The 22,576-nt window shown below is 43.5% G+C and overlaps 1 protein-coding gene across 3 annotated transcripts in view; it reads left to right on the top strand.

Moving 5' to 3' along the window:
• Positions 1-22,576, top strand: part of gphnb (gephyrin b) — an 83,867-nt gene that overhangs the window by 16,661 nt on the left and 44,630 nt on the right. For all 3 annotated transcript variants that reach the window (XM_076084620.1, XM_076084617.1, XM_076084619.1), the window contains exons 2-6: positions 7,913-7,991; positions 16,027-16,084; positions 16,170-16,262; positions 20,336-20,430; positions 20,866-20,932. In XM_076084620.1, coding sequence (XP_075940735.1) covers positions 7,913-7,991; positions 16,027-16,084; positions 16,170-16,262; positions 20,336-20,430; positions 20,866-20,932 — 392 coding nt within the window. The remainder of the gene's footprint in view (positions 1-7,912; positions 7,992-16,026; positions 16,085-16,169; positions 16,263-20,335; positions 20,431-20,865; positions 20,933-22,576) is intronic.

The raw sequence follows: 22,576 nt of genomic DNA, 5'->3' as shown, positions 1-22,576 counted from the left end.
TCGTCAAGCCCCTCCAATCCATTGATTTCATTGAACAAGAAAAAACATAGAGGGGGAAGATGATGTGTGTGCATGGGTGGGGTGGGGGTCGGGGGGATGTAAAAGCTGCAGGGGCATTCCAGTCATGGCGTGGGAAATGAGATGAAGGAGAAGGAAAGCAGAATGGGGGGTGTAGGGCGCTGTATTCAAGGTCCCTGTATTCCCTGGCACTGTAAATTGTCTCTGGAACCTTTTTCTGTGGCTTCATTAGTAAGTGTCTTTTCAATATTTATGGCCGTGTTAATAAAACATCAATACGAGAGGTCTTCATGGAGAGCTGCAGGCTGTTGGGGGGGGGATACAGTCTCTGGCTTTTCACAAGGAGAGGTTCAGGTAAGTGCGATGCAGAGTGTGAGAAGTGACCGATAGTGGGCTGGATTCGGGGAGTTCACAGGAGAAACAGACCGTGGATAGTTGACATGCGTTGCGTCATGGAGGACAAGTTGAGAAAGGGAAACCAGTATTTCCTGCCTTGATTGTTAGTGATTGCTGTGTTGATTGCGTGTGGGTGTGTTTTGTGTGGGTGGTGTATTATTGCTTGCTGACTGAGTATACTGGTTTTGGGGTTTGGCCTCTCATGTTTTATTTATGACAGTAGCAGCAGGCCTCTGGAGCTGGGGGGAACACTCAGGGTCAGCAGAATCGTTCTCCCAATTTCTATGACTTCAACTATTGATTGAAATCATGATCAATTAATCTATCAAATCGTTTTTTGATTAATCAATTCGTTTTCAGTCTATAAAATGTCAAAACGTGTCCCTAGTGCCAACCACCGGGCCAAACCCTGAACATATTCAATTATCAATAATATCACACAGAGAAAATCACACATGTGGGTGGGCACACGGTCAAACAACCTGGTGGTGGTTGTTTTGTGTTTAGGTGTAAACGTGTAAATGTGTCCTGAAAAACACAGAATTGCTGTCAGTGAAGCAGGAAGCAGTGAATGTTTGGCATTTTTCTTTCTTGTTAGTTGACTTAAATGAGTAATCAATAATTGTACATTGTTGTCAATTAATATCCTGTCAGTTGACTAACTGATTAATTGACTAATAATTTCAGCACTAGTCACATGCACACTTCCCGCATATTGACCCAAAGGCCCATTAAAGTCTATACTATGCTAAGAGTGCGCTTGTGTGTCTCAGAGCCAACCCCACCTAATCAACCGCCATGTGAGCAGACGAGAGATAAAGAAAACACTTATTAATACTAACTCCAAAAGCCCGTCATCAGACAACATTATCCAGATAACACATCAAGATACAGACTGCACGCTAATATTGGGTGCAAATGTTTCTCTCTTATATTTTTCACATCGATATGTCCATCTGTGACCTTCACTCTTGTGCTGTTTTTTAATTATGAATTCCCCTCCAACTATACCCTGCATCTCTCTCTCTCCTCGAAGCCTCCCCCTACCAGTCATTTCCCATTGTACTACTCTCTTTATCTGCTTTTGGAGTATTCCCAACACTCCCCCCCCCCCCCCCCCCCCCCTCCTCTCCTCCAGTATGAATTGCTCTCTTAATCCTGTCCACTCCAAAATTTCCATCCTACCACCTCTCCTCCTCCTTCACTCAGCCTGGGATGGATCTGCCTCTCCTCTCCGGGGAGACAAGGAGGGGGGAGAGAGTTTGAGGAGCCGGGGCCCGGGATGGGCCCTGCCTGCCTGCCTTCCTGGGACACAGCTGTGAAGAACAGAGCTGTCTCTCCCTCTCTGTCTTCCTTTCTATGCACATCTGGTGCGTGGGGGGACTGGGCCATGTTGTGCTGTGTTGTTGTGTCCTTGGCTCAGCACGGTTGCTGGATTTTGGCCGGGCTATACGCTGGAGTAGGTTTGGATTTTAGATGCGGATCGGCCCACTGCTGTACCCAAACGGATGAGCCGGGATCCTTTGGTGTGTAGCAAACGATGGTTATTAAGCCGAAAGAGTAATTATTAGCTGCAGTATTAGCGTGGGCCCGGTGCATTTTTGGGGGGCTGTTTCCCTCCGTAGTGTTCTTCAATGGCTGGCTCGGAGGTAGCAGGTGGAGTGTCGCACTCCTTGCATTATGTAACTCCACCCCAATTTAGATCTGACTTCAAATAAATGAAAATCAAGCTGCTGGTTGGCTCCTTTCCCCTGCGGATATAAATAGCATTTTCAAATCTTATCTAGAAACAGTGTTGTAGAGGGGAGAGGCTTTGAAATGCAGCCCGACGATTAGGATCCCATTGTTCCGCTCCACACCCCCTCCATTCTCCCGGCTGCTTACAGTAAGCCTGAGGATCTGTGTGTATGTGCCTGAGTGTGTAGCCCTGCACATGTGTATGTGCATCACAGTGTGATTGAGATAGCGGCTAATGGTAAGATAGCATGTGCATGTGCGTGGTGTCGTTGGTTTGAGAGTCTGTGAGTAATTAGTATATATATGTGTGTGTGTGTGTGTGTTGCTGCTGGGTGTGTCTTTGATGATGGATGCTGTGCCTCTGCTGCTTACCCCGCTGCTCTTCTCAGAATTAACAAGGTTGCTAAGATACAGTGGGCTTATATTAGATTAGGTTATCTGCTGTTATTGCTGTTACTATATTTTACCCAGCACCGTGAAGCCTTTATTAATTTGGAAATTTACCCTGCCACGGAATGAAGATGCTGGTATTTGTGCACCGCTGCCTCCTCGCCTCTCCTCTCCTTTTCTGGCTCAAGGTGCTGAAAGCCCCCCCCCCCGAGTCAGATGTCTACCCCTCCCCATTACAATCTGGAGGCGGGTCCGTACCTCTATTCATCATTAAGCTCATTTAATCCAAGGCCTGGGGCCCAGTGTTTCCATTTGACACAGAACAAGCCAGTGAAATAGGAGACAGGAAGCGGTCATAGCACTTTGGTTGAGGCTTATTGGTGTGCAGAGGTGTTGTCCCTCCCACCAGCAGATGTCAGCCCAATCCAGTGTTTGACCTCCATAGTAGCTTCTCCAGGGCTGGAGGGCCATTGGCACTGCTGTTAGCGGATAGTACAGAAGTACAGGAAACAATAGAGACGCCAAGTGGGCTGTTCAGACGAGGAAGGCGATGCGCTGCTCTCCTTCCACTTGTGGTGTTTTCCCTTTTCCCTGCACGCGTATGAGCGCTTTTTAGGGATGATCTCAACTGGCAAAGCTTGTTTAAACATATTAATGAAAAGTTGACAGTTGGATTTCTATTTCTTGCTTCATACTGGAATGCCCAAGACAGCCAGATTCCCTTTAAGAGCAGCAGGGTATAGTGCCATAATGATGGATAAGCACTGTCATAATTGGGCTGGAAGCAGACTTTGGCTCAAGCAACGTCAGGCGCTCTGTCTTGCACTGCGATTTGTAGCTCATGTTGTGTAAAATTGCTGATCCATGGCAAGGTGTCGTCGTGTGTGTGTGTGTGTGTGTGTCCATATACCTGAAAATAGTGTATGAGGCTGATGTTGTTGTGTGACATTTGTCTATATATGTGTATTCATGCACACAGTACGTGTGTGTGTGTGTGTGTGTGTGTGTGTGTGTGTGTGTGTGTGTGTGTGTAAGAGAGAATGTCTGAGAAGACCTTCTTTAAGGGAACCCCCATTAGTGTGGGATTCCAGGGAGATAATGAGTGCTGACTGCTTTATGTCCTGGAAATGATTGAGTGGAACATAGTAGCAGTTCATGAATCCTCTCTGCCAGTGGCTAACAGCCTGACAGCACATAGCCTGCTAGCTATAGCAAAGCTATTGTATTACAGATGGTCAGCACCTATAGAGTATATCATCAGAAAAAGACACAACTGCCACATAATTCCACACAATGTTTTTCGGCTAGGAGGTGACTAAAGTAAGTACGCTCAGAAAAGTCAGTAACTGTGTCTAAACAAAGTGTGCCGTCAATGTCCCATAGTGTAATGTACAGGCGATAATTCATCATTTATTGTCTTTCAATGGAATCATATCGCGAGGAAATCATACATCAAGATATTGTGATACACCATTATGTTGTCTAAATCCATAATAACACATGGTCACATATACTAAAATCTGAATTGATAAGAATTCTGCTCATGGGAATAGCCCAGTGTAGTACGTTTTATTTCGTTATTAGTAACCTGTATACCTCAGGCTAGCAAATGTGCTAACAAATATCTGTATCATAAAAACTGCATACTCACATACTTGAACTCTCAGTGGTTTTACCGTCTTTGCATGACTAACTGGCTCATTCACAGTAATGGACTCGCACCACCTGTTGCTACTCGCTATTGCCTATTGTCATTTGTTTGGTTCCTTTGTTTGTTTTTCCTTCATTTATCACAATGTTACTGACTGAAGAAGCTCAAAAGAAATATTGTAGAAATTCAAATATAGTCGAAACAATAAGCCAACAGGTGAGATGACCTGAGCCTGTTTCACACAACGGGCTAGCCTGCTGGCAAACATAGCAAGTTTAGTTACTTTAATTACTGGAATTTTACCAAATAAAGTGGATGAATTTAATTCTGATGCCACAGTCCAACCTCGTGCATCTGCGATTTCCCCCATCGGCTCCACTGCGTCCACAGTGGGGGGGGGTATTTTCCCTGCATTCATCAGTGCTTATTTTTGAGTTTGAATGAACAGGGAAACAGCGCTTAAAAATATTATTTTGTCTTCCCTTTTCAGCAATAATTCTTCCTTTCTTTCTCCATTTATTTTCGCTCTAGACATTTTTCCTTGATCAGTTCTCTTTGGTCTCGTGACGTCTTCCCTTGTGTCCTGATCTCTCCTGCTCTGCTCGGGCTCAGCAATTAACCCTTTTAGGAGCGTACGCAAGTGTTTGTGTTTGGATGTGCACGTCTACAGTATATCCCATGTGTGAGTGCTGTTGCCCTGCTTAATGCTTCTGAAGCACAGGCCTCCTGCTCTCCTCCCACTGCTGTAGCCTGGGGACATCCAGGCACTTCTGCACTCAAGCGTACTCACAGGTGGAGGCAAATATGAGATGATAGGAGTCAATACAGGCATAGGCACCAGAAAATGGATATTGAATTTTAAAAAATAAAAATTTAAATGACAGAGATGCCCATATGGATAAATACAGTATTTAAGACATTAAGATTCTCCATCTCAAGCACGTAAAGTAAAGTACAGAATAGCATAGTCTTGTTAAAATCACTGCATTTTTTGGGAGTTTTTAGCCACATTTTCTAATTATAATTGGCACACACAAATAAAAGCTGATAAAAAAAATGATATACTGGTAGTCTAGAAGCAGTTTCAGCTCTGACAACTGTCTGTCCGTCCTTCAGCGGTTGTCCAGCCATGTAGAAGCATCGACCTTTTAGCTAGCTGTGTATTGTATGTACCATGGTCAATAGCGTCCTCTGTTAAAGGGGTCACTGCATTGCGTCTTCACTTTGGCCGTGCAGTATAGGACTGTAGTGGTGTGACGCTGAACTTGTCGGCGGGCTGAAAACAAAGCTAAGTGGACGTCTGCCGCGATTCCTACGTGCAGGTTTTAGGGCACCGGAGATGTGCTGAGCTGCAGAATTACCTGGAGAAAGGTGTATAGGCGGAACTCGGGAAGTGGGGAGCGAGCGAGCGTCACGAATTCTTGCGCACCTTTTTGTCCTCCCCTTTCACTCCTCTTCCTCCATCCTCCCTCCCTCTTCCCCTGTCTTCAGCTCTTGCACAGGATCACATTAATATTCCTTTGAAGCCTGTTTCAACTGCAGCCAGATTTCCCTCTCTTCCACTCTCGCTCCTCTTCTCCCTTTTTGTGTTTCCCCCTGTTCTCTCCCTCTTGCGTTCTGACTCTTTTCCCCCGCTATTGTTTTGTAGAAGGGATCGCTTTCCTATCATTTCTACTAAACCGGTGCAGCAGGGAGGGGCAGTTTTATTACCTTCACTCAGGAATTCCCCTTGTTGCACACACATACACGCGTGCACACGCACACATAGAGGGGTGGTGGGTACCGATGCCTTTGACAGAGCGTGTTGATTGGTTCAGAATGGTTGCTGCCTCTTGTAGGAGAGTGGAACGGCTATTTTTAGATCAAGGGGTAGCTGGGAGAGAAAGACTGAGGAGGGTTCTGTGTGCGTGTGTGTGTGTGTGTGTGTGAGAGTGTAAGGAATACTGCAGTCTTGAAGGAAGTTCCCTCTTCACACACATATACACACAATCACACACACACACACATGCACTTATGCAGCAGTGCCCCTCTAAAGCCAGGGCGGTGTGTATTCCATGTGCTTGCTCCCCTTTTTCTCTCCTCCCGCAGCCTCTCTGTCTCTCTTGTTTCTCCCTCTCTTTCTCTCCTTCTGAGCTGGCTCGGTGTGCAAATGTCAGCACTCTCCCATTTATTTGCCAGAGCCCAGAGCAATGTCCTGCACCCTCTGTTTACCTCTGTCTCCACAGTGCTGCCCCGTCACCACTGCTTTTCTCCTCATCACCCTTCCCCCCTCTTTAAAATAAAATCCCTCCACCCGACATCCTTTTCATCCACTCTTCTCCACCTCAATCTCCCATTTTCCACACCAACATCCTTCACCCTCATACCTCCATCCTCCATCTCTGTTTGTTGCATCCCTTTCCTTCACCCCCCCCCCCCTCCCCTTTGCCAGAGCACTTCCATTTTTTACACCATTCTTGCTTCACCCATCCACTCACCCCATCCCTCCGCCCCCTCCTCTCGTTCATGGATCATGGCACTTCATTGGAGTAACATCATGACATTTCCAGTCTTGTCTACAACTAGCACATCAAGTTTTTGGATTAATTCCATTGCACCACAACCACCGCCACCATCCTCGCCCCCCCTCCGGTGCTTCGTTTTGAATCTATTTTAAGACACGAGCGTGTCCGTTCACGTTTGGCCCTGTCGGATCACAAAACACCTTGTGCCTCTCTTCATCCTCCATCGTCTGTCTCTTTCTGTCTCCTCTCACTTTGTTATTTCTCTTTCCCATTTTCCTCTCCCCATGTCTTCGTCCTTTATCCCTGTCTCACTCCATCCGTCACTCTACCCGTCCGTGATCACCAGGATGACTCATGTGGCTCGCACCTGCTCTGCAGTCGAGGGGCTGCCGTGCTTTTATAGGAAGAGGTTGGCGACGATGAAGGTGTGACTTCACGTAGGCTCGGTGTGATCAAACAGTGTGCGGGGTGACGGTGGTGTCAGTGCTTTATTCACATTGTGGCCATATTTGATTGGCAACATGATGAGAAGAGAATGTAGCAGTTGCACAAGACATGATTTTTTTTATATACAGTCAGGTTCGCCTGCCTTATCCCAGTTGAAACTGACATGTGGGGCTGCAACAAATGAGGACATCCTATCCTCCCTAATTTAGACACAGTGGATGAGCGCTGCACTGTATATGTCCAGGATACAGATTATTTTCACTTGCGCGAAATGTGGATCAAAATGTAAGACTGAATACAGAAACGGCACCGAATTATTCAGAGATGTGAGCGATCGGAGCGCCTTGGATGTTTTTTTTTTTTTATCTATAGTTTTCATCATCTTATCAAGAAGAAAGATCATTTTGGTGTTTTTTCGTCATTTTCTTCATCTGATGATCCGTTCAGTCGCCCACCTTGAGAAATGACATGTGGCCATCTATTACACGGTTTACAAAATTAGAAAACAGAGATTCTCGGTCTTGAAAAGCGAGCGAGTTAGCTGGCAGGAGAGTGAAGGATTTTTTGGGAAGGAAAGCATTTCAGTTTTTGGATAGTATGCTACCTTTTCCCTTGTAATTAGTCACAATTATGAGAAAGAATCATCTGCAGCAAGTCGTTGTCCCCGGTAAATGATGGAGTTGTGCTAAAGCCCTTGCATTTCATCTTAGATTGCTTATCAGTTTGTGTGCTAATTTTGCTTTCCTCGTGTTTCTCTCTGTCTTTCCAGTGAGTGACAGCTGTTTTCGGAACCTTGCGGAGGATCGCAGTGGCGTCAACCTCAAAGATCTCATCCATGATCCCTCCCTGTGAGTATTGGCCTTTTCATTACAACTCAACCTACAGAGATGATGAAAGAAAACATCAGGCAACGCCTTCATACACACTATCATTTATTCAAGAGTCCTTTAACTAAGCTTAAATCCACGGCACTTAAAACAGGCTCTCTGCGGGTGTTTGCTCTTGTGTGTGCAAGCTGTCTTCTTTTTGTGAAACTAAGAAACTAAAAATATCTCTTCAACACAACATGCCAGGGCTCGGTGTCGCCCTATGGAGAGAGATTTCCAGCGTGCATGGCAACAACAAAAGAGCTGCAGCACTCTTCTGTTTAAGGATGACTCTCAGTAGCTGGAGGAAGTCATTATCTGCTCAAAGGACCTAAAAGGAGGTGAAATCAACACTTGGTTCCATTAACAGGGATGTGATCGGTGACACGTAGGGAAGCAATAATCTCCATCACAACTGAACTTCAAGTGTATGTCAAAACAAACTAAAATACTGGAGAAAGGTATTGTGCTAAATGCATTAAAACATTGTTTTTGCACCTTGGATTGAGACCAAGCCAAGACCAAGACCATTGCGAGTCCCACACTACATGACATACTGACGATAAAATGTGGAAAATGCAAAACCTCTCAAATTGAGATCCATATTCCATAAAACACCCAGAGAACACACGTGAAGATTACTCTCCATTCACCTCTTTCATTGCCACATATGCTCTATACGTGTGTATGGATAAGTGTACGTGAGAAACGTCTGTGTGTGGGGAATTTTAGTTTGTTTCCTCAAAGCAATCACAGTAACGATGTTAACAGTAAAATTAGACGATGCGCAGGCAATTTAGTGATATCCCCGCAGTTGTGGTCTTGACCGGCCTTGAAATAAAATCCAGAGTCCTCTTTGTCTGAGAGCGAGTAAAAATGCGGTCGATTGAGCGATGAGACCTTCTAAAAATGTGCTCTCGGAAAAGAGAGCGATCTCGAGTACCATATATAAACATAGAAGTGACAACGAGCGTCACTTTTGTAAATTCTTTAACTTTAAACCAAAGTAAACAGTCTCCAGTTTTATGAGTGGGAAGGTAATAACAAAGGGCAAGCTATTCACCAAAAGCACTTATTACACATAGCATCCCACGGTGTAGTGGCCAGAAGTATAATGCCCATATCATCTGGTCTACTGCTTCTACTGAATATTTCCCCCACAGCAGAAAGACACGAGGTAGTGTTTTATGTCCGATTTGATGTCTCTAAGATTTATAAGTCGAGCTCGAGCTTTTATATCGCTGCACATATCACACGTTGCTTTTCGAAATGCCGCTTCAGCCTTTGACTGCAACGCTACCAACTGTGCCCTTTGACATGCAACCTCAGACACACTTCTCTAGACAACCGAGTCATTCTCCATACAGCCATTGATTTGCTGTAGCTCCCCTGCTCCTCTGTCACAATATCACACCAGTCAATATCACTCCGAGTGTCACCAGTTTCCCCCCCCCCGCTATGGGACCCTGGACTTGATCCATGCTTGTCATGTCCTTTTACGGTATGTTTATTTTGAGGCTGATGTGTAATATGTATGTGTCAAGTCTGTGTGACACAGAGAGGGAGTGTGAGGAGGCTTGTGCCATGTCATGTGCGTCACGCTAGACAGAGCGCCAGAGAGTGATTATCCGCCGCATGCTTATTTGTACAGTATGCTGGAGGGAGGATTTGGAGTTGTTTTGTATTTGTTTGTTTTTTCGTGTGTATTAATCCATGTATGTGTTTCTTGTCAGGTTTTTTTTTTACAGTTGTGTATTCTGTAAGGTCATCTCACGTAAAAACCTTTCAGATCCCAACAGACCAGCATTGATTTTAAGTCATTTTTCAAGCTTGTGAGAAACATTATTACGATGCTTTTTTTACACACACGTAGTTGTGCTTGTGTAGTTTGCTTTACATCGCGCTATCCAGAATAAGGAACGTGTTTAATGCAAGTATCTGCAAAGTCACAAAATATTCATACTAAACATTCCAGGAAACAAGATTTATGTTTCGGCGACTCAAAGCACTTGATTTTGGTTAAGTATAAAAAAAAAGTCAATGCTGACTGGAAGCACGAGACATGATGAATTTACTTTGGCGTAAAACTGCTTCACTTTGTACACCCACCCCAGATTTCTAGGAGCACCATCCTTAAGAAGCTCTAGTATTAAAAGTGTTTCGCAAGAGTTAAGTTTCCTAGCAAGAGTGCAACAAAAGACACGTAAGCAGCATTTTATTTGGGGTATTTTTAATAAAAAATAATCTGGTTTGAGTGAATCTTAGAAGACATTATCACTCTCAAGGTAAAAAAACAAATATTTGGATTTAGTCTATGTCACTGTTTTGTCGTGCAGCTAAAATGTCTCTTGGAAAATAAATTATGGGGAACAAGGGAAACATATTGAGTTTGTTTTTGACGAATCATCTTTAATGCGTTTTTACTTAACCTAACCAAGTAGTTTTGTTACCTAAACATAACATAGTTATTTTGTTGCATTTTCTTTTGTTTTCATTTACAATATTAATCCAGTGTTTGAAACTGCGACGGTAATCCGGGAGAGAAATGATGTTTCTCTCTAAACATATTTGTTTACGTCATTTTGAAGGGACAGGGTGGTGTGACATATTCTAATCTCCACCCTCGTTAGGATTCATGAGTTCCAAATTGAAGAAATATAAGAAGTGAATTAACATAATTTAATATTTGGATACAAATCAAGGCAAGGACTGCACTGGTGGCATACTAAGGGCCTCTGGATTCCATTTTAATGTCGCCACTATAATAGTTATAGAGAACTCTTGTTGTTTCCTCTGGCTAAAATCAACTTATCATCAATTTTGCACTCTCCTGATGGAGAAAACGTTTGTTCACAGTTGATAAAAGGTTCAGTTGCGGCCAATTTATTTTGGTTGATAAGTTTATGGATGTAATGCTTGGTGGTAACGGTGTTATCTTTGGGAAATGGATGGACTTCCAGTGATAGTTGCTGGTATAGCTCAGTGTGGATGCAGAGTTAAAGGTGCTGGAAGGCACTTTGAATGAAGGTGTTGTATACGAGTTAACTGAGAGAGTTGATCTTGGATTAAACAGGGTGCTGTTAAACACTTGAATTGGACATTCAGACAGGCAGTCAGTGTAAGTGTCCATGTCTGCCTTGCTGTGTTGCGGTGATGGTAGCTGATGCAGACGGGCTCTGGCTGACCTCCTCCGGCCTGCGATCCTCCATGCCATGTTAATCCACGCCGCACCACGAGTCAGCGGCTCCATCAGGTTGACCAGCCGGAACGCTGTGCCCTCAATGTGCCACCCTGCTGTGACAGAGATGCATAGACAGAGAGAGAGAGAGAGAGAGAGAGAGAGAGAGAGAGAGAGAGAGAGAGAGCGGGAGAAGGGAGGGAGGGAGGGGTCACAGCAGGACACATAACATAAACTATAATCACAGGCACACAAACTTACACACGCTGGCGCATGCAATTAATCAGTCTGCCCAGTTTGGCATTCAGGAGTATCCAGAGGTGTGTCAGGTGGAGAGAAAAATGATATGTGGCAAAGAGAGAGAGAGAGAGAGAGAGAGAGAGAGAGAGAGAGAGAGAGAGAGAGAGAGAGAGAGAGAGTAGCAGAGGGGGGTGAAACAAATTATACTCGGACTCAAGGACACACAAATGAGTTAGGGGTGGATGTGTGTGTACACGTGGGTATCCTTGTGTGTGTATTAGTTTTTTGTATGCATCTTTACCTTTCCAATGTGAGCGTGTGTGTGCGTGTGTGTGTGTGCGTGTGTGTGTCTGTAGGTGTTTATGTTTATATGTTGAAGGCTGAGTGAGTTTTCCTCCCGGGCTGTGAAGCCAACTCTCTGCCCTTCAGCGACTTGTGTTGTAACAACCTTTGTCAATTTTACAAATTGTCACGGCTAAGACTAGCCAGGAGTCAATCAGATGGGGGACAGTGGGCTCAATTTCAGTCAGGACACACACACACACACACACACACACACACACAAACCTGTACTGCCAGAGACCCAGTGCCAATAAGCATCATAATATATGATACATTTTTACTTGGATCAACTTTGTTGTCGCAAACATATTTGTGATCAATATGCGACTCAGTTGTGTGACAGTAAAGTCTCAATGAATCTGAGGCTCCACCTATGGCAAATGTGTCCTTTACACATACAAGCAGTGCTGGTTCCGCCACAGACGTTAACTTTGCTGTTTGAATAGATATATGAAGTCAGTTGGATATGTGGAGTAGCCACAATGGTTTAGAAAGAGAGAATGGAATGGGAGAGAGACTGTCAGCAATGGCAGATCTGAACCAGGATGACATTTATTCTGTAAATAAATAGAACGCTTGTGGGGTGGAGTGGTCTGCAGAATATTTGAAAGTGTGTACGTGTGTGTGTGTGTGTGTGTGTGTGTGTGTGTTTCTGAGGCAGTGTGCGTGTTGTTCAGTGGCTGTGAGTGGAGTCATGAGAGTGGAACCCCTTGCTGAGCACTCAGAGCTCTCATCACGGTAGGGGTTTGAAGAGGTGGGCTAGTCCACTCCTCCTCCTCCTCCTCCTACATCCTTCTGTCTATCAGCTAACATGTTGAGAGGTGACCCCTTGAGAGCTTTGCTACATATGGACGGACCAACAACTCGGCTGCAATGCTCCTACTGGGAGTGTGGAGGATCCTCTCCTCCCTGGGCCGAGTGTGTATGTAAGAAGTGCAAGAGGAAGAAAGAGAGAGTGAGATTGAGTGCCCTGTACAAAGAGCTTGTATTATTAATGAAATCACCCTGGCAGATGGGTCTTATCTTGGAAGTGTCCCACAACCACAGAGATTTGCAGCTGGCTCACATGCACACATATACACACACACACACTTTTCCTCTCTCTTGTTAAGTGTGCCCCTGACAGTCTATCCCTCCTCTTCCTCACTCTTTTCACTCCGTGCCTCTTTCTCTCTCTCTCTCTCTCATCCCGTCTTTCTCTCTTTATCCTCCTCTCTATGCTCGTCTTTTATTCATAGAAAGATTTGGCCAAGGCGTCCGGGCTTTCAGGCCAAAACTACTGCCGTGCACTTCCCCCCCCCCCCCTCACACCCCCCATCTTCCATTCCTTCCTCCGCCCGCATCAGGATTTGTCCACACCTCGAGCAAAAAGCCTTTATTCCAGGCTGACTACCTCCGGCCTGCAGTTTGAGGAAGAGCTTTATATGTCGTAACCCCCTGCAGTAGAAAGAGACATAGATGGGTGTTGGAGATTAAAATGTTGCAGGCCCTTTCCCCTCTAATAGGCTTCCCTCAATTCAGAGCACATCCACCAAAATACAGCTAAGCACTCTATCTGCAAAGAAGCCAGTCATGCTGAAACACACATTCATGCACATACTCATACATGTACCTATTCACATATATGCATACATACACATAACTGTATCTGCATGCATGTACACACACACATGCAACAAAGATCCCCAGCTGCAATTGAACCGTGGAAGATGCAGACCATATATCACGGTTGTAAATGAATTCCAAATGCGTCGCAGTTCATTTCCTGTTGCCATGTATGTGGATGACATCAACGGACAGGAAGTAAACATGGACCCAAGCAGTGGTCTAGCGTTGCAGTTCTGTTGAAGCGGTCCATATGGTATACCAACTCTCTTTCGCTATTTTTTTCATGGTTGTAAAATTACAACTACATTCCTATTCTGCCTACAAAGCTCTGACTGATTTGACATTATTAGAGAGGTGTTGATTAAACTGTTATTTTGGAGGCTGTAGCTTGTGCTGCTAATGAACTGTATTGTGTCACATTGACAGGTGTTCCCATTATTTTGTCCAACTTGTTTGCTTGAATGAGAGTAGGCTAAATATAGAAACACTTTGCTGTATAACCCCATAATGTATATGTACACATGTATATACATACACAAGAAAACACACAACATATATAGTATACCTACAGTGATACATGCTGTATATACACACGTATAGACCCTTGACACACCTAGTTAACATACATCATGTAGAGTTATACACACGCATACATAGCACACATGTATACATCACTGTGTGCACACTGCATGTGGTGTGTATAGTGTACACATAGCGATACAATGCAGTACACACAAATACACATATTGTTTGTTATTCAAATACATCCACAAGAACGCTGTACACATTCACATATACTGCAGCTGTTATACACTGTATAAGTGCGCATGCCCATGTGTCTGTCATACATTTTGGGGTTTATAGACATGGGCATACGTGCACACATGACTACACAAATTACATCATGCCTCAAAGATATTTCATGAACATGCAACAGACTCAGAAATGTCCAGTCAACAACATATTGCTGCCGTCGCACAGAATTGGCATCCCCGATAGTGACAACAACAACAAAAAACCAAAATACAAACCGGCACACACACACACACAAACTCTCCACACGCTCACGATGAACAACACAGCAACTAAGAGGCTTCAGGCAGGAGGGGTTGCCTAGGAAACGGTGGGAAGGAACCCTAGTTATTTGTGTTGAGCATATTTTCATTTGGGCTGAAACAGAGAGGCATAAAAACCCCAGGAGAGGGAGAGGTGATTGGTCCTGACAGCTCCTTTAGTCTCCCGAGGTGTAACACAGACACACACACAAACTCATAAACAGACAAATGCACATGCATGAACACAATCACACACATAACCACAGCGCACATCAAGAGAAGTAAATCACTCGTGCCATCACATGTCAGCAGGGGGAGTATGTGTGTGTGTGTGTGTGTGTGTGTGTGTAGCTGTTGTGTGTGGGTGCACAAGTTATTGGATGCTCTGAGAAGCCCTGCATGTGCAGTGCTTCATGAAAAAGTACTTCTTAAGTGATTCTCTCCGACTTTTCTCTGCCTCTTTTGTGAGAAGCATGCATGCATGCTCGCTGCAGTATTCCGGCGTTTCCTTGCTTGCTTGGCGTGTCTCCCTCGCTTGCTCCGTTGCACAGTTTGAAAACTGAGCGGAGCCGATGGAGTTGGTGAATGATGCTTCCGGGGGTGCAGGATTTTGTCTTTTTTTTTTTTAACTCGGTGTGTGAGGAGCGAGAGTTTGTGCGTGGTATAAAGGCATCAGAAATGCAGAAAAATAGCAGATGCTTTAATGTTCACGGAGTTCATTGGGTATGTGTCTGAGGGAGGGCCTCGTGTCATTTAAGCGGCTGACGCGCGGGGGAAACGTGATGCAGTGGTCTCCCAAAAATAGCGCTCCTTCAAAAAAGAAAAGGGTTACATAAGGGGTGTCTGTGCAGAGCCTTCACCTTGAGCCTGGGGTTGTTCTTTTTGGGGTGTCGTTCCCGGTGTGGCCACAGGAGGTCGCCATGGATCGCTGTTCAGCAGCCGCAGCAGCTGCTGCGCTGTCCTTGTCAGAGCTCCCTCTTCAGTAGGCCGTCCTGTGGAAAATCCTTTCAGGAGGGGATGTTCAAGGGCATCCTCTCCCTCTCTCTCCTCCTTACTTGCTGTTATGTTCCTATGTCTCTCTCTCTCATTCCTGTTTCACTCGACTGTCTTTCTCTCTCTCATACTTTAAGTCTTTGTCATCTGTTCTCTTTTTTTCTCCACCATCATGATTTCACAAGCCTGCATTCTCTTAAATGACAGATGTACGGTTACCTTAAAGTCTTGATTTCGAGGTGCATGTTTGGGTCTTTTGTTGAGGGGTGTTTCCTGCTGTGTTAGTCTGAGAAATATAGAGGTGAGCCCACAATATCCCAGGACTGTTACCTAATGCGCCGATCCACTTGGATACTCCGCCTATGGCAGCAGGACAGTGGATATGGACAGAAGAGACTTTCCTTCAACTGGTCATGCTGAGTTTAAGCTCTCCACTTCTGCTTGTTAAAGAAAACACTGACCTCTGACAAGGTCCATAGTTCCCTCACTGACCTTTTTAACCTGCCAGTGAAACGGTAGCAAGACAATATCGGATTTTGATAAAGTATCTAATACATTAATAACTGTATCTGTAATCTAATGTCTTTCTTACCTTTCTCAGGTTGGGGGGTATGATCACGGCCTACAAGATAGTGCCAGATGAGCTAGACGAAATCAAGGTACGTGTTTCTGTCTTTCTGTCGTTTTATCCATAATAATGAGTTACGCAATTACAAATAATTGTTTGTGTGTGTGTGTGAACAGGAGACACTGGTGGATTGGTGCGATGAAAAGGAACTTAACCTTATCCTAACCACCGGAGGCACCGGCTTCGCTCCGAGAGACGTCACACCAGAGGTGGGTTTTCTGACAGCGAGCATGGCATTCATTTGCGTCTTATTGTTTGTAGTATTTCATAAGGATGTACATTGTATAATGAAGCTTAAGAGTTGTATTAAAATACAGCCAGGAACATGTTACATAAGAATCAACAAGGACAACTTGGGGTGAAATATGGTTTGGTAAGAGGTCATGGGTAGGGAAGTAATATACAACTGCAATAGAGCTATGATGATACTGTGTACTGATAATACTGCTGATATGTGTCGGAGGAAAAGGCAGTTGAGCGTTAGATCCCTCCTGTTACTTCACTCAGAGAACCTCAGCCCGTTTTTTGCTGATTACACACATGTGTTGCGCCACTGATTAACACAGTGTAATCAGCCCCATGGCCACATGGGAAATAAAGAGGCAGAAGTTAGATCCTTATTGATTCACTTTTTTGAAAAAGATATGGGATCATGTAGCAAGCAATTCTAAATAATGGGTGTCAGGTGTCTGGTGATAGTATAATAAATACACTTCGGGAGAGGAGGTCTACACACACAATGTCAGGTTTCCTAATTCTTTATTGTACTGACACAAATTATCTTATACTTGGAATCAGATTAACTAAATATTTCGGGTTATAAAGGTTAAGTACACCGTTCTTATCCAATAAGATCGTCGGGATTTTTCAGTACTAAAACTGCAATCACCTCAAGTTTTGTACTATAACTCGCATATATATACTCGCCATATTCATTGTTTCTACCCCACCAGTTCAGTAAAAGGGGAAACTCTAGGACACATTAACATCAACTATTTTAAAACAAATGAATTGTCATTGCAGGCTTTACAAACTGGTTTAACGTAGTTATGTTCACATCTATTATTTTGGTTTCCCAATACCCACCCTACCATACTTAGTGTGTCAGAAAAGTATTTAGTATGTATCATTACGTAGTATGACAAACGCAGTATGACAAAAACAACCGAATGTCCTACTGCATCCGGTCGCATTTGCAGTGTGTAAACGAGCATGCTTTTCTGGCTATTCCGACCCACAATCCATATATGGGCAAGAGGGTCAAAGTTCAAGGTACAATGTTATGAGGAAGTAGTAGTATGTCCTGATCGAAGCTGCAGTATGTACTAAAAGTGAGAAAAAAATAATAAGTACGCGATTTGAAACTAAAAGTTTTAAAGTGTGTGAAGACTTTCATAAAGAAATACTTGCATGCATATACACAGTCTACTATACCATGAAGGCAGTATACTACTCTATATACAGTACATGTAAGGATCTACGATTAGTCTTTCTCGTCTCTTCCTTATGTCACACACACTTGTTAACCACAGAACTTTGATTAAAACCGTTTTGGGGGGGATTTGCAGTGCTATACTTCTGTTGCATGTACTCAGCCTACCTCACTCACACACACACACACACACACACTCATACAAGCAATTTGGCAGGGGATGAGCTGTGGTTCTGAGCACTATCATTGGTCCTCATCAATCATGGTAGACAGCAGCAGCCTTCCTGGAAGAGGAAAGACACGTACAAACTGTAGTCACTGATAATACCTGCTATCTGATTCAACCCTGTATGCTGGAGACAAGGACGTCTCTCGGTCTGTCTCTGTGTGTTTGAAGGCTGTACGAGACACATATGACTGTATTCTGTTTAGCTGGAAGCAGGAGAGAAGTAAGATGTCTTTTCTCTTTACATTATTTGTGAGATGGGATATCATTACATATAGACACATTTGGTTTTCATAGGTGGTGGTTTTGTCCATTTCACTCTATTTGCAGGAACATAACCAGCGCAAATGTAGCTGAGTTACCTTTTATCTCAACATCTTAATGGCTTGGAGCCTGGTTTGTCGTCCTGCTATACTTCAGTACTAACGACTAGTAGGAATTCATAGTAATTATGTATTCTACTCCATTACTACCACACATCTCATTTTCTCTCAGAATTGTATGAGACTGTGCTGGTTCGCTCGTTACGTTTGCAGCAGATATTTTGTTGTTTTGCCTTGAGTTACATTTTTTCCTTTAATATTCTCGATTAATTGCTTTCTTCAAGTACGTTGATTCCTGGTGATTAGCCCATAGCTCAAGAAGCATGAAAGACGTATGGGCTATAAAGAATTTGAACTGAACTTTCCCTAACAATGCATGCTTTGCGTCAGATCACTGACGGTGAATGAAACCACCGAAATAAATAGATCAATAAAAGCAGTTCCTACTTTCATGTTGCATGCTTGCAGAGAAAATGCAATCAAGAAATGTATTAGAATTCATCACATGCGCTCAAAGTACTCCCCCTTTTCTTACCTGCATCGTACATATTTTCTTACAATTCGACAAAAGCAAAATATTACCCAAAACATACAGTCTGTCTTTTATACTTTGTCTGAATGCATGCCTGTTGTGTCAAACAATTTCCTCTTCCTCTTCTCCCATTCGAAAACGTTGTATGATGAGGTGTGAATCCAGCCTCACCCCTACCCTCTCTCACCCTCTCTTCCTTCTTGCTTCTATCTTACCCCTCCTCCGTCCCTCCCACACTCTTTCCCCTCTCCTCATCTCTCTCCCCTCTCTCCATCTCCAACCCTCTCCTGAGTCCAAGCCCACGATGCTCATCAGTGGCTCCTCATCTCTTTGAAGTCTTTTCTCTCCCCTCTCCCTCGCTAATGGTGCGTTTGAAGTGTCATTCAACTCAAGGGCACCCAACACACACAGCTGGAGGAGAAGGCACTATCTTCTCCGCTATCTTATCTGTCGAGAACGTGCCGTATCAACCGCGGTCCGACACATGTATACACGCTCACACGTACAAACAAATGCATCTGTTCACATGTCCCCTGCAAAGATGGTGAAATTGGCAACACCACCACCGCTGGAAACCATATCCCTGCTGGGATAAACCCCCAGGCTGTAGGATCAATGAATTCAACATTAATCTTTTTTATTGCACTGGCTGACCAAGAAAAATACATATTCCTCTATTGACTCCAAAGATTTGATCAATCTTGATTGCTAATGGGGGATGGAGATGGGGAGGAGACAGGTCAGATAAGGATTTGCCGGCCTTCAGACAATCAGAAGATGGATCATGCGAGAGGGATTTTAAATCAATATTTGAAGGGCAGTCCATGTGTTTTTAGTCAAGACATGCATTCCGGAGGTTGTTGTAAGAGTGTGTGACGATTATCAGTATTTCTTGCATCTGCCAGACTGTTACAGACTTACTTCTTTACTTACCAATATTTTTTTAATGAGGTATTACTCTTAAGAGTTGATTTCCTGTAATGTCGTAATTGTTGTCAAGTAAGTTCTGTTGTTTTTCTCTATTGTTGTCGTCACTCTAAATCACTCTGGATTACAGCCTTGGCTGTCACATGCTTTTGACAAATGACATAAAGGGCAATTGGTCAAAATGCAAGTTGAGTTGAAAGTGAAGTTGGAGAAACGTATTAATATATAATGCGTTAAATGTTAAAGGTCTTTTTCACCATACAACAGGAGTACCCAGAGATACGATATGTAAAGCAAATTGCTCCTCTAACCATATTCGCTTGATAACATGCCGCTGGACCCAATGGAATAAAGAATGTTCGGTTGTTCTTGTTTTTATATCGACATTTATAGAGTCACAACGAAAACATTTATATCAGAAATACTCAAGTTATATCAGACATCAGAACTTAAAGCACATTTTAATATGATCCCTTTATCGAAAGTAGCTGTAATAGTAGCAGTAGTAGTACGAGTAGTAGTTGTTGTAGAAAGTGTATTTCATTTTGTCAGTAGCTTTTCTAAGCATGAGGAACTGCTGTCCATCAAATGGTTACATCCATCTCTTCATATGAAACTCTGCTGTACTTCAAATTTGATTACATATGAACAGCACTACGGGGAGGAACGGCGACAATATTTTTAATTAAAATGCCTTCCTCTACTACACTATAGAGTTTACATTAATAGTATTCGCGTAGTACTTTTTGAATACATTGTTTAAAAAATACTTAAGATGGACACCTGCTTAGTTAGACTATGATCCCACTAATGACCCTCCTCTTTTTCTCTCTCCTCTCCAGGCCACTAAGGAGGTGATAGAGCGCGAGGCTCCAGGGATGTCTCTGGCGATGCTGATGGGATCTCTCAACGTCACACCACTAGGCATGCTCTCCAGGTCAGAAACACACACCCTCACAACCGACACACGTCCAAAACACACTTAAGTTTTTCACATAATTTTCAATTTATTAATTTAAGCCACAGTGCACAGGATTAAACATATACTGTATAAGCAGAGACAAACACAGAAATCCACAGCAACACACATAACATGCAGAACATGCTAAAGTTGTGACTTCACATTTGAATCACTGTTCTACTACTTGTAGTTATTCCAATAGAGTCTTATAGATAAATAATATACATTGTGTTCATTAGAGGGGACCATCCCACCTTTTAATGTAAGACAAAATGGTGAGTTAGTTAATGTAGTGCCTGTGATGAAGTGCAGCACACTGGGATACACCGACTCAAAGCTTTAAGGTGGTGCTAGAGGCAAATATCCCTTTCTTACTCTGTATTCATATGAACTTTCTCCGGTGCGTTGCAGACCTGTGTGTGGTATCCGAGGGAAGACGCTCATCATTAACTTACCAGGAAGCAAGAAAGGCTCCCAGGTAGGAATCACAAGAGATGACCTTTCTCCAGTGGATGATAGCGTTAGGTGTAGTTAGTCAAACGCTTAGAAAGAAACAAATTCACCTGCTGACAGATCAGGGGCTGTGCTTGTTTTTGTGATTCAAATAACTGCACGTTTGGGTCGAGGGTTAGAACTTCTGTCCCCACGTTAAAGTGTCCTTGAGCAAGACACTAAACACCTGATGGTTAGGCCAGTGATATGCATAGTCGCCTGCTGCCATCAGTGAGTGAATGAGGGGCAAATTGTAAGGCGCTTTTGGATAAAAGCACCACATGCTGTCCATAAAGAAAGTGAACACAAAACCACCTTTTTTTGTATTGGGACAGTTTCAGATCCCAGTAAATGGATCTTTAACAGTTTAACACTTTTACCTTTTGTTAAAAAAAATGCCCTCAAGATAAAGTATTGAATTGAGAGATACATAGAAAACCTTCGGCTCTGTGTCAGTGCTGCAACTAGTGCAGCTATGACCTGTTTGTGTGGACGGCATTAGCTTAGCATTGTGCTGCTCGTGTGACTCCTTAATGCGAAGGTCAACTTCGCTTTAGACTCTCACTTGCAGATTGTTTGTGATGCATAAATGACTCTACATGCAGTCATTATAGGTGTGTGTTTATGTAAGCAGCATGTGTAATATGTGTGTCTGGATCTGAGCGTGTGCCTGATGTCTACAGTATAGAATATTTGTGTTTGTTGTTTAATGGTACATTTGTAAGTTTCTGTGTTTTGATGCATTTCTATCTGGACAAAGATATAGCTGCAGGGTGCATGTGTGGGTGTGTGTTTGTTCTCGTATGTGTGAGCATGTTTGGGTATAGTAATGTAAACCTGTATGTGTGTGTGTGTGTGTGTCCACCCACTGCTGTCTCCGTGTCCCCCTCCATCTGTCTCCCTCTCTGCTGTGCTGACCTGCGCATCTGTCTCTGTCTCGTTACGCGCCCGCTTCTCCTGATCGATTTTAGTATTTCTTTTAATCAATTACGCCACCTCTCCCCCATCTGCTGCCATATTAGTGTCTCCCTCATCAACCCCCAGTTAAAGTTAACGGCACAAGCCGCCCCATTGCAGGCTTTTATTACGATGATCTCCTGTCATAAAGATACCGGTGAAGTCCAGCTGAACCAGCCAGACGAAGGGCCTTGTGTCAGAGTGTCAGCATGTTTTGTCTCTTTGGCCTAATTTACACTGCAGATAAAGTCTTTCTCATATGCTGTCAGATAGTGAACAATTCAATCACACTTTTGTGTATTGTACATGTCCTGGTTGTTTGCATTTTGTCCATATTGTGACGATATCTTAGTTTTCACCTTTTGTAGATGATTTCAGTGAGGATTATTTGTAGCCTCAGAGGTGGTGGTCTGCATGTCTGATCTATAAACATCATGACTTTGAACGGAAGCTTTCAGTGTTCTATTCGTGCTTTCATGAATACATGAATCCTTGTTTATTAAGAAATTGTTTTTAAATGAAAACGCACATCGGAAACAAGAGAAAGATCGAAAATGAATAGTCAAGTCGAAGCAGTAGAAGAAGAGATATTCTGACGTTTAGTTGCTTAGCTTTGCAAATACTGGATCCTACATTTCCCATAATGCTACTCAGTATTGCATTTTCTTAAACC

This window comes from Anarhichas minor, unplaced genomic scaffold (assembly GCF_050575085.1).
Source record: "Anarhichas minor isolate MPS153535 unplaced genomic scaffold, ASM5057508v1 ptg000136l, whole genome shotgun sequence".
Taxonomy (NCBI): Eukaryota; Metazoa; Chordata; class Actinopteri; order Perciformes; family Anarhichadidae; genus Anarhichas; species Anarhichas minor.
This window is presented reverse-complemented; position numbering and strand designations above follow the sequence as displayed.